Source organism: Glycine soja, chromosome 17 (assembly GCF_004193775.1).
Source record: "Glycine soja cultivar W05 chromosome 17, ASM419377v2, whole genome shotgun sequence".
NCBI lineage: Eukaryota > Viridiplantae > Streptophyta > Magnoliopsida > Fabales > Fabaceae > Glycine > Glycine soja.
In genome coordinates, this window is record NC_041018.1 from 15,431,753 (window position 1) to 15,445,026 (window position 13,274).

The 13,274-nt window shown below is 34.7% G+C and overlaps 1 protein-coding gene across 1 annotated transcript; it reads left to right on the top strand.

The window, feature by feature from the left end:
• Positions 1-9,438: 9,438 nt before the first annotated feature.
• Positions 9,439-12,767, top strand: LOC114393478 (probable LRR receptor-like serine/threonine-protein kinase At4g37250). Its single transcript, XM_028354829.1, has 2 exons — positions 9,439-11,336; positions 11,893-12,767. Exons 1-2 carry the CDS (start codon positions 9,737-9,739, stop codon positions 12,576-12,578), a joined length of 2,286 nt encoding a protein of 761 aa, XP_028210630.1. The 5' UTR covers positions 9,439-9,736; the 3' UTR covers positions 12,579-12,767.
• Positions 12,768-13,274: the final 507 nt, after the last annotated feature.

The window sequence follows — 13,274 nt, forward strand, 5'->3', positions numbered from 1 at the left end:
TGAGATACTTTATCACCTTCATAGATGATTACTCATGATTTATGTATCTTTGCTTACTTCGTTCAAAGGAAGAAGCTTTGGATGCCTTTAAAGTTTTTAAGATTGACGTAGAGAAACAATATGGAAAACAAATTAAAATTGTGAGATCAAATAGAGGTGGAGAGTACTATGGTAGGTACACAAAGAGTGGACAAGCACCTGGTACATTTGTAAACTTTCTTCAAGAACATGGGATTGTTTCCCAGTACACTATGTCTGGTTCTCCATAACAGAATAGTGTGACAAGAACAAGAAATCAAACTTTAATGGACATGGTGAGAATCATGAGGAGTAATGCAAAGCTTCCTCAATTCTTATGGATTAAAGAACTTAAGATTGTTGCATATATATTAAATATAGTTCCGACCAAAGCTGTCTCAAAGACATTTTTTGAGTTATTCAAAGGTTGGAAACCTAGTTTGCAACATACACACATTTGGGGATGCTTGTATGAAGTGAGAATTTATAACCCACAAGAAAAGAAACTAAACCCTAAGACTACTAGTGGGTGCTTCATTGGATATGCTGAAAAGTCTAAGGGTTATAGGTCATTGTCCATCTCATAGTAATAAGGTTATGGAAACAAAAAATGCAAAATTTCCTAAAAATGACTTGATCAATGGGAGTGATTAATTTCAAGGCATTGCTTTTGAAGAGGATCACTATGAGGCTTAACCTTCTAGATCAAATGACAGATTGGTAGTCATTCACACCCTTAAGTTCAAAAGGGTGTTACATAATCAATAATTGAAGTTTCACAATTTTTTGAAGATGATCATGTGGATCAGGCTATTGATGAGGAACACATTTCTTAACACGATAATGAAGCAACGTTAAGAAGATCTACTAGAGTCAAAAGGTCAGAAATTCCTAGTGATTATGTAATGTATCTACAAGAATCAGACTACAATATTGGAGCTGAAAATGATCTTGATACGTTTTCACAAGCCATGAGTTCTAAGGAACCAGATTTGTGGTATAATGTTATGAAAGATGAGATGGATACTATGACATCTAATCGGGTTTGGGATCTTGTCGAGTTGCCTGATGGTGTAAAAGCCATTGAATGTAGATGGGTTTTTAAAACAAAGAAAGACTCACAAGACAACATTGAGAGATATAAGGCAAGACTTGCTGCAAATGGGTTCAGTCAAAAAGAAGGAATTGATTATAGAGAAACATTTTCTCCTGTGTCTAAGAAATATTTTCTTCAAGTTGTTATGGCATTAGTAGCTCATTTTGACTTTGAGTTACATCAAATGGATGTGAAAAATAGTGTTCCTCAATGGTGATCTAGAGGAAGAGGTTTACATGAAACAACCTAAAGGATTATTCTCTAGTGATGGTGAGAACTTAGTCTGCAAGCTTAATAAATTCATATATGGATTGAAACAAGCTTCCTGCCAATGGTATTTAAAATTTCATAAGGTTATGCCTTCATTTGGTTTTCAAGAGAATGTCATGGATCAATGTATATACCAGAAGGTCAGTGGGAGTAATATTTGTTTTCTTGTTTTACATGTGGATGATATTTTGTTTGCACCTAATGATAAGGGTTATAAGGTGAAACAGATTGTCTCAAAGAACTTTAATATGAAGGATATGGGTGAGGCATCTTAGTCATAGGCATTAAGATTCATATAGAAAGATCTCGAGGTTTTTTTGTTTTGTCTCAAGAAGCCTATATAAACAAAGTTTTAGAGAGGCTTAACATGAAAGATTGTTCACCGAGTATAGCTCCCATTGTGAAGGGTGATAGACTCGAATTTAGTCAATGCCCGAAAAATGATCTTGAAAGAGAGCACATGAAAAATATTTCATATGCTTCAATTGTTGGAAACCTTATGTATGCTCAAGTTTGCACCAGACCTGACATTGCATTTGTTGTTGGAGTTTTGGGAAGATATCATAGTGATCCAGGTGTTGACCACTGGAAAGCTACAAAGAAGGTAATGAGATATCTTCAAGGAACAAATGACTACATGCTCATGTACAGATGAATTGATGATTTGGAGATGATTGGTTACTCTGATTTAGACTATGTTGGTTGCATTAACACCAGGAAATCTACTTCTAGTTATGTTTTTATGCTAGTTGGTGGACTTGTATCTTAGAGAAGTGAAAAGCAATCCTTGACTACTACTTCCACTATGAAGGTTGAGTTTGTTTCTTGTTTTGAAGCTACCTCACATGGTGTATGGTTGAAGAGTTTTATATCCAAGCTTAGAGTTGTAGACTTTATTTTTAGGTTGTTGAAGTTGTGTTATGACAACTCTATTGTGGTATTTATGGATTAGAAGAGTGGAAGTCGAAGTAAGCACATCGACATTAGATATTTAGTCATAAGAGAACGTGTTAAAGAAAATAAAGTGCTTATTGACACACGTTAATACTGAGTTGTTGGTTGTTGATCCTTTAACTAAAGGCATGCCACCAAAAAATTTTAAGGATCATGTAGTATGAATAGGAGTTAGTTCCATGATGTGATATTCATTGTACGTACATTTATTGTTTTGATGAAACTCTTATTCATTTTTATATTTTCTCATTTATATTGTGCGCATATTTATTTATTTTGCGAAATGTCATTTAGTTTTAACCTAGGATAAACATGTGATTTCTTCATTAAGTTGAGAGCTAGTGTTGAGAGAGTTAATATATTGTGATACATGGAAGATAATACTCATTATCAAATGACCTATCACTATGATTTGAAAATAAGGGCGTTCGCCCCCCTAGATATGCAAAATGCATTTAACATCCACATTTATATAGTTTTCAATCTCGACCCCTCCTCCCTTCCAAGATTTCTTTTTCTTATCCCTTTCTCATTTTTTCCCCTCTAACTAACATTTGGTCCTTTTATGTTTTAACTATTTAAACTTTGATAGCAAAAGCTATTGGTTTTTAAATTATGAAATAATAAAATATATATATTAAAAATATTTTGTGTGTGTTGGTAATTATCTAAGTACTTCTTTCAATATTATAAAAAATACTAAACTATTTTTCTTCCTTTAGATGATATTTAGGAAATGTCTCGAATCAATAAAAAAAATTTCAAAATTGTGCCTAAAAATTAAAAATAAACAATTTTTGGAAAGGACTAAGTTGTGAATTAAATAAATATGTAGACTATTTAGAACTTTTAAAAATTAGAAGATCAATTTAAAACAAAAAAAATTAGTTAAAGAACCATTTATATATTTTATTCTAATTGAAAAATAATTTTTTATTATTAAATTTATTTATCATGCTTTAAAATTTTGCGCCTCCAAACCCCCCCCCCCCCCCCCTAAATATTTTTTTCTGGTTTTGTCCATGATGATTTGTATATTTGGTTTCTTTTATGATTGATAATGGGATAAATTGACCAAGTGGGAGAATGTTAGCAATTTTCAATTTTTAGGGACCAATACCTTTTTTCTTGTTTTCATTTTGAGTTAGTGAAAATGGTTATGTGAAGGTTGTTACCGTATGTGGTTCTCTTTTCAATATGTATTCAAACTCATGTCAATGTTAACGTTCAAAAATGAGATCATGTGCAGATTTTATAATTTCCACATTTATCTCCAGAGTTGAACTCCATGATGAGTAGAGTTTTATACAAGATGCATTGTTCATTGTTTTGGGTCACTAAGCATATTGTTCCTCCAAAAAATGAAATATCATCGCATTGAGCTAGTGAAGGTTTAGAAAAACAGCCAAAATCGAACGGGGTCTGTGTACGTGGGAGCTTGCAATGGCTGGAGGTTAGTTTTCGATCTGATAATGCTTTTGATTTTAGTTTGATCTGAATGTGTTTATTTGATTGTTAAGATGTTTGAATTGCATTTATTTCACAAGGAATACTGAATAATATTCATTTGTGATTTTTTTGCCTTCTAAATCATATAGTGAAGACCAACAACACTGTGGAACAATTGGATTGGTTCGCCTAATTGCAAACAATTAAACAATTGCAAACATTCTAATGAGATCAAATATTAATGATGTCTCGTAAAAGTGGGTTGGTTCGCCTAATTGCCAAATGAATGTAGTTGGGAATTTTTTTTAAAAAAAAATAATATTGCAAATTGAAATTAATTGTGAAGGTTTAAAACTTTTATTCATGAATTGAACGAAGGCAAAAAGATTCAACAACTTGTAAGAATAATCTAATAATTCCAAGTTGAATTTCAATTCAATCGATAAATTTGATAATTTGTTGATTGAAAAAAAATCTTAATGCTAAAAGGAAAGTAGTTATAAAATAATCAAAAAAACAAATGAAATAAAAGAAGACTTGTAATTTTGTAAACAAATATTCATTCAAACAAAACAACTTATAGTAGTAAAACAATAAAATTAGAAAAATAAATTGAAGATGATATTACAAAGAAGCTGGTGAGGTTGAAATTGCTAAGCAAGCACATGCAAAGAGATTGAGATTGTTTGTTTTCAAGAGGTGAATATCTTCTTCTCTCTTTAACTACAAAGACATCCAATATAAAATTCTCTACCGTCATCCGTCAACAATAAAGAAGGAAAATCTTTTCCATCCTTATTCTCTCCCAACATTATTCGGAAACAATTAAGTGGATAAAAGGATTAAAAATAATAATAATAAATTTAAAATAATAATATAAATAATTGACAAATTGAATATGATTAATTAAATGAATTATTTTTCTTAATGAAAATGAATTAATTAAAAGAGTCTTATAATTGTGAGTGGAAGATGTATTTTGTCATTAATGAGTTGACAAACCTTCATATATTGACTCTAGTAATCTTGGATTGACTTTGTATTTTTTTTGTTGACTTATTCTTTTTTTCTCTAGAAAGTGAATTTATTTTTCTCATCTATCCATTTTTTCCTTTTATTTCTAATCTACTATAATTCAATTATTTAATTAATTTCTTTTTTATATATTATTACTAATATTTCTAGTAGTAATATCATTTGATTTCTAATAATTAATTGAATTTTTGGGATGTTACAATCATCTCTTATTACATGTATATTGTCTTCTCCATGTGCTAGTCATTTTATTACATAAGACACATTATCATTGTGCAAAACTAAGTCTTTAAATCAGAATAAGAAAACTCTTTTATGCTCAATCAACAACCTTTTACCATTCAATTTAGAGCATTTTTTTTTTTGTTTTCTAGAATGTCAATTGCAATATTACAAAATGTCATTGCCTTATATACTACATCATTTTCCAAAGAAACAACATAAATTATCTATGCAAAAAGTAAAGGCAATTATTTAGGAAATACCTATAATAAATTAGAAAATTCTAGCATGCATTTGTTTAGAATTAGAAAATATCTAATAAATTACAAGATGATTTAATTCTATAAAATATTAGAAAATTTTAGCATGTATTTGACTTTTGAATATAAGTTATTTATGGGAATCATAATCAGCCATAGTGCATTATTGTATTCGTTTGATTTTTGTCTACATTAGTTGTCTTCAAACACAACCAGAGGATACAATAGTATGAGGAGTTGCAATGTTAAACATATACTTTTTCAATTTTTTTAACCTCCATTTAAAACTCAGAAGAAAAATAAAGGCACACATTAGGTTTCAGGAAAGGCTGCAGTTTTACTATTTATCTTTCTACTTTGGTTTTAAAATGTTTTATATATCAATAACATTGAGTCTATAAACAATTACCATGTACTCTCTTAATAAAGGAAAATGACAAGTATATAGACATCACAGCATTATGTTAGTTGATATCTAGAGAGTGAATAAATAGAAGTGTGAAAAAAATTGGTGAATGAATGAATGAAGTTGTAAGAAGAAAACTAAATAAATAAAAATTATAAATACTAATAGAGTAAAAAAAAACTACCCCAAGGGCATAATTTGTTATGAGCAGAGTGTTACTATTTTCAATATTATCCCATTCTCGAAACACGGGGATATTGCTCTTGACTATTTGTACAATTACTAATAACAATTGTCCTTCTAATTAACTGAATAAATCTAAAATTTAAAATAGACGAATCGCAGGGTGCCACGGTGGTGACTAATGAAGTGACGATGTCGTTAATGTTATTCCGATGCTCGGCCATGTGCAGTCTTCATGTGCAAGTATCTGTGTCGGAATTCTGGGAGTTACAATTAATGATTATTATTTAATTAGTAGGCCATTGACACTAGCTAATTAAACATAATTTGTTACTAATTCATAATCACACTTCAAGATCCTCACACCTTATAATAATTTGAATTCAGTTGTTTTTTTCAGATAATTTAATGACGTATATCTTTTTATTTAATTGAAGTATTTTATGAATGTAATTCAATTAATGACCCATATTGAGTTTATGAAAGAAATGTTGATTCTGATTGATGTATAATATACACTTGGGGAGAGACAAAAAATTTACAAAGTATAACTACATGTAAGCTCCAACATGAAGATTAGTTCTATAGTCAATCCACGTAACTAAAGTTTATAAGATTACCTTAAGGTTCTATTGGGGGTAAAAATCCTAATTATGATCCTTAAAAAAACTTGATTTGAATTTTAAAAAAAATGCATAAATTCCCAACTTAGATTATGCATGCATGTGTGAATCAAGTTGTACAAATCTGAATTAACGTTAGACAAAGAACAAGACAAAAGTTGCCAGTGAGAAAACAAACCTTGTTCAGCCTGGTGTTTAGGAGCAGCAACTAACTAGGTCTTGAATCCAAGTGCCCCATGACACAAATTGTTTAATATTTGTTAGACTTTGGACCAAGTCATGATGCCATGCCTTTCCATTCACGGGGTCGACTCCACTTACCGAAGAAGCTCAACAACTGCTGAAACCACCTCTTCAATATATTGCTTCAACTGATCCTTTTAGCTTTCTCGACAAGTTTTTAACCCTTTTTTTTCTTCATTGATTTTCGTTCACTTTGGCATAGTCAAGTCAACTAATTAATCTTCCCTCTCACTATACATTATCTGTTAAAAACTTAAAAATACCCGGTTGCTGATCTACTGAGCAAAATGTCAAGAGGGTTTAAAGATTCAACCGGTTAACTTATTTGAGAAGGAAGGGAGAGAAAAGAAACATGATCCGTTCATTGGGGGGAGCAAAGATGTAAATAAAAAGTCTTGTGAGTTCAAAGGAACAGCCACATTATTCTGTTCTGTTCAATGTGGATGAAAGAAAAGGTAAAAACAAACATTATGTTGCCAGGCGCCACTGATCAGTAAAAGTGTTACATTCGCTCAATGAATAGTCAAATTTCTTTTTGGCCCTTAATCATTGTACACCAACTTAAAGGCATAGGGGGCAGAATCTTTTCACAAAGTTTGAGATCACCTACAAAAGGTCTTAAATGAAAAGATAATAAGAAATGACATAGACATCACTTAAATTTCCCCTCCAAAATTATGTATTTGCAAAGTCCTTTTTTATTCCCTTTAACATTTTTTTTTGTTTTCTCTTTTGCCATTAGTATGGAGTTGGTTAATCCGTATTAATGCATTCTAATCTTTGTTTTAAATTAAATTCCTCTCTTGGATGGGGGTTGGTTGAGCATAAGCATATATGTACACGTTACTTTCATAGTTTAGTAGAGTATTATGGGCGCTAGTTTTGGTTAACATGCAGTCACAATCCTAATTAAACGTTGGTTTGGTGCATCTTAAATCATCTATCGAGCTTCCATAGTCTAATCTTTCATGAAGCAACTTTTTTGGTGATCTCCCTCGAACAGCCATGGCCCCAACCTTCTCCTTTCTAGTAGCTCTTGGCACCTTTTTCTACATGGGAAGAGAATATGTATTAAAGAAAAGCAAGATGTGTATATGCTTTAAGAGCCCATTTAACCTTTATCCCTAGCAAAGAATAAAAGGGTTGATCTTAATTGAAAAAGAATTAAAGGAGCTTTTACTACTAATAGAGCCAGAAAAGTAAAAGTCACACATACTTTAGTCTAGATCATGTTTGCCAAGTGAATTTTCCACCATATAAAAGCAGGTACCATAAGTTTTGAATCTTGGGTTCGATCCAATTTTTAAAAGGGTACTAATTAATTGCCTACTTTGGTATATCTTTTTGGATTTTTAAATAATAGGTAAGTAAAGCTGCCAACAAATATTAAATTATGCAGGAGCCAGGGTAATAAAGAATAAAATTATAGTGCAAGTCATAATGCGTTCCCATGTGTGTGTGAGCTGAAACCATCAATGTTATAGTTCCTTAAGTCTGAAACGGATCAAATGTTCTGTACTACGCTAAAAGACCAAAACTGTTACCTAAAATTCGGATTGGTGCTACCTTGCAATTGCAAATAATCTAATGGCGAATCTACAGTATCTGCCATTGTTTCATAAAAGATGTAAACAAACACAAAATGGGGGTCCGTTTGATTTTTGTCCACCGCCAAAATAAGGATGTTTTTTTGCTGAGACTCGTTGTACTATAGAATTGTTTTTGAGCCATCCTCATCAAATTTATGGATTATAGTTCATCGACAACTATAAGTAAAAAACAAGATGGTTCCCACGGTGATTAGATATGGTACTATGTATTTATTGTCCCCCTAGCTAATTAATGGGGCTTTTCTGGAAGAAGGTCTTTCTATGACTGAAAGTTATAGAATTAACTTTTGAAATTATCGAAGTAAATTTTATCTTTTCTAATAAAATTTTCTCTGTACATGCAATTAGAAAATCAAATTTATATTAACAAATTCAGCCATCTGACTTTATTAATTATTTCTTAATAAGTTCATATATACATGACATGACACACACCTATTATTCTTATTGGTGGCCTCTAATCAAATTAAAAATTGGGGACACTAAAATGAGATCAGATTTTTATATTTTTTTTCACTTCAATTAATTTAATCCAATAATGACGAGGACGTTGCGACGGGATAATGGAATTACGTTTTGTGACCCTCTTCAATAATGGCATGACACACAGCTATATGTTGTGCCAATGCATAAATTATTTCAGAGAAGAAACATACTGTGCTTAATTTCTGTTCCTCTTTTTAAAAACATTTTCCGTTGGTTCTCAAATCCTTTCCCCTTCCCTGTTCCTTCGCCGAGGTGAAAATAATGGCATCCAATTACCAACTAGGAAGATCGAATTGCCGTAGAATTTTCATCAACTTTTTCCATTCCTTAACAGAAAGTAGAATAGAAAATAACAAAATGACAGCTTGTCCATTTAGCTATAATAAAGTATAAATAGCCAATTTTTTTTTATTTTTTTCATTGGTAAGTGAAAGTATTATTAAATAATAAAACAGACCAAGACATAATTATATTCACACAGGGATTCGATCATTGGGGAGCTTGTGAAGTCAATCCCCCCACAAAAGAGTTTGCAAATAACAAATTTTTCCAACTCCACCTGCATGTCTAGTAGTAGTAAAAAAAGATGCTATACTATACACGCATATCACTTTACAAATAGAGTACTAAGAAGAGAGAGAGAGAGAGAGAGAGATTAAGTAATTAACTATTTGAAGCTCAACCATAAATCATAGCAGCGTTAGCGTGGCTTCAGAGAACGGTTTTTGGTGAGCTGTTTTATGTCCTCTAATTTATTTTTATTTTTTATACCCATGGCCTTCTGTCCAATCGCAATAAATCCCCGTTACCCTTTTATCTCCTCATTCTCCCTCCGGTCTTCTTACTCTCAACGATGTGGGATCAGAGTGTGAAATGAAACCATGAGTCTCCTCTTTCCAACTTTGATAATCTCATTGGTTATTCTTCTCGTCACTGTTAACCAATGTTGCGCTCTCAGTAGAGACGGTGTTCTGTTACTCTCCTTCAAGTACGCTGTGTTGAACGACCCACTCTACGTTCTTGCAAACTGGAACTACAGTGATGAGACTCCATGTTCCTGGAACGGAGTTTCTTGTTCCAACGAAAACCGCGTCACGTCGTTGTTGCTTCCCAATTCTCAGTTTCTAGGTTCGGTTCCTTCCGATCTGGGTTCTATTGAACACCTTCAAATTCTTGACCTTTCCAACAACTCCCTTAACGGGTCTCTTCCTTCGTCTCTCTCCCAAGCCTCCGAGCTTCGGTTCCTGAACCTGTCTAATAACCTTATCACAGGTGAGGTTCCGGAGTCCTTGTCTCAGCTTCGGAATCTTGAGTTTCTTAACCTCTCCGACAATGCCTTGGCGGGAAAATTGCCTGAAAGTTTTTCCAACATGCAAAACCTAACTGTTGCTTCGTTCAAGAACAATTACTTGTTCGGCTTTCTTCCCAGCGGGTTAAGAACGTTGCAGGTTTTGGATCTGTCTTCAAACCTCTTGAACGGTTCTCTTCCCAAGGATTTCGGCGGTGATAATATGCGTTACTTGAACATCTCCTACAACAGATTCTCCGGCGAAATCCCGACGGAGTTCGCGGCGGAGATTCCGGGGAACGCCACCGTTGATCTCTCCTTCAACAACTTAACCGGCGAGGTTCCAGACTCCACTGTGTTCACGAATCAGAATTCGAAGTCTTTCAACGGCAACTTTAATCTGTGTGGAGAAATAACAAAGAATCCTTGTCCTATTCCTTCTTCGCCGTCGTCGGAGCCAAAAGCTTCTGCTCCTATTTCTCCTCCTGCAATCGCCGCAATACCGAAGAGTTTCGATGATTCTCCTTTGGCGCCGACGGGGCAGAAACAGAGGGGTCTCAAACAAGGAACGATCATAGGAATCGTGGTCGGAGACATAATCGGCGTGGGAATCTTGGCCATGCTGTGTGTCTACGTGTACCGTTTGAAGAAAAAGAAGGATGCGGAGAGCACAAAGAAGAAGAACGAAGCGGCTATAACAAGAAGCAGAAGCGAGAGTTCCTCGTCAACAACCTCAGAATCCAGAGGCTTCACGAGGTGGTCGTGTTTGAGGAAGAGAACGGAAGAGGAAGATTCTTCCGAGACAACAAGCTCTTCCGAAAGTGAAGTGGAGGGAGCCACGGCGGCGACACATGATAATAATAATAATAACAACACGGGGACTCTAGTTACTGTGGACGGTGAACGACAACTGGAGGTCGAAACGCTGCTGAAGGCTTCCGCGTACATATTGGGTGCCACGGGGTCCAGCATAATGTACAAGGCAGTTCTGGAAGACGGCACGTCGTTAGCGGTTAGGAGAATCGGCGAGAGTGGCGTGGAGCGGTTCAAGGACTTCGAGAACCAAGTTCGGCTTATTGCTAAACTGGTGCACCCTAATCTGGTTCGCGTTCGTGGATTCTATTGGGGACACGACGAGAAGCTCATCATCTACGACTTCGTTCCAAACGGTTGCCTCGCCAATGTTCGTTACAGTAAGTCCCTTCTCTTCTCTTCTCTTTCGCTTCTTGTTCTCTGTGCATCTTAGCATAGTGCCCTGGGTTTTGCTAGAATGCGCTTCATATAATTTTGACAACGACGGTGGAGTAGTTGCAACTGAATCCTTTTACTTTAATGCATCTCTAGTCAACCGTGTCGACATGTAGTAATAGTGCCATGGGTCGTTTCTGATAGCGAAACGCGTAACCTTAATTGGGAACACCCAATATGCCCCTTTTTTGTTTCTCTCTCGCGTCACACTCTCTTCTCGTGTCCTCTCTCAAAAAACTGGACCATTTCTTGTTAGTGTATCATTCATTAACACTGCCACGCTCAATTAACTTGTTATATCATTGCTCTTATTATTCCCCCCATGTTACACCAAAATAATTGTTCTTTTGTGCATTTTTCATGTAGAATGAAGAGAAAAGTAGTAGTAAAAGTAGTGTTTTTTTTATTATTTTAAATTAGTGTATTTGGTGCAACAACTTTGGTCAATGTTACTCTCGGATGATGATAAAGTAAAAATTTGTGTGCTTGAAATGTTGACAGGGAAAGTGGGGTCCTCGCCGAGTCATTTACCGTGGGAAATCCGGCTCAAGATAGCTAAAGGAGTGGCACGTGGGCTGACTTACCTCCACGAGAAGAAGCACGTGCATGGAAACTTGAAGCCCAGCAATATTCTATTGGGCAACGACATGGAGCCCAAGATTGGAGACTTCGGGCTTGAGAGGATAGTGACGGGTGACACAAGCTATAAAGCTGGCGGGTCCGCGCGTATTTTTGGGAGCAAGAGATCCACGGCATCACGAGATAGTTTCCAAGACATGACGTTTGGGCCTAGCCCGAGCCCGAGCCCAAGCTCAATAAGTGGTGTGTCTCCTTATCATGCTCCTGAGTCGCTCAGGAACTTGAAGCCTCACCCCAAGTGGGACGTGTACTCTTTTGGGGTAATGTTTCTTGAGTTGCTAACGGGAAAGATTGTGGTTTTGGATGATATGGGCCAGGGTCCCGGGCTTTTGGTGGAGGATAAGAACCGGGCCTTGCGCATGGTTGATATGGTTATACGGGCCGACATGGAGGGTAGGGAGGAGGCCTTGTTGGCCTACTTCAAGCTAGGGTATAGTTGTGTCTCTAGCATTCCCCAGAAAAGGCCTCCAATGAAAGAGGCACTACAAGTTCTTGAAAAGATCTCATCCTCCTTCTCTTCTTCTTCCTCTTATCATTATAGCGTCTAAACCATGATTTGCCACACACTGGTTTTGTAGAAAGAAAAAAGAAAACAAAAAAAGTGTACTTATGATTGACTAATAGGTTTTTGTGTTTGATTCAATATTGTGTGTTGTAATTGTGCCAAGTCCATTGACCATCTCTCTGCCAATTCATTTGCTAATTGATTTTTAAGGAATAGATTCTGTCTTCATTCATTTCTTCTTTTTTAAAAGGATCTTGATTCCTTTTTCTACTCACTGAAATCACTATATGCTTATTATTTATTTTCTTATATGTGATGAATCTTGCAACCAAAACTTTTGTAACGTAATTGTAACTTCTAAGAATATCAGACCAACTTTTAATAAAGAAGAAAAATTGAATAACCGGTTTTAATAAAAATGCAAAATTAACAATATCAACATTACTTAACGTTAGATAGCATAATTTCTAGGAATTGGTACGTCCATTTGGACTTTGGTTCACGTTTGCTGATTTTGTGATGGCGTCGTTTGTTTAAAGTAAACCCATACTAATTCTTCTAAACGAGGCAGGGAACAATTTAAAACAAACATGACAATGGTTGAGGTTTGTTGAAATTTGGGATATTGAAATTTATTGATAGTATAAGATTTCTATACTGACATGTAATTATAGACTGTCATATATTATATACGATTGTCGAGTTTCATAATAATTCATTTAAGAAAAATAATTAATGG

Excerpts from the sequence above, each read along its gene's own strand:
- LOC114393478 (XM_028354829.1), top strand. The coding sequence starts at position 9,737 with ATGAGTCTCCTCTTTCCAACTTTGATAATCTCATTGGTTATTCTTCTC. Across the intron at positions 11,337-11,892 it reads CCTCGCCAATGTTCGTTACA|GGAAAGTGGGGTCCTCGCCG; the intron begins GTAAGTCCCTTC and ends AAATGTTGACAG.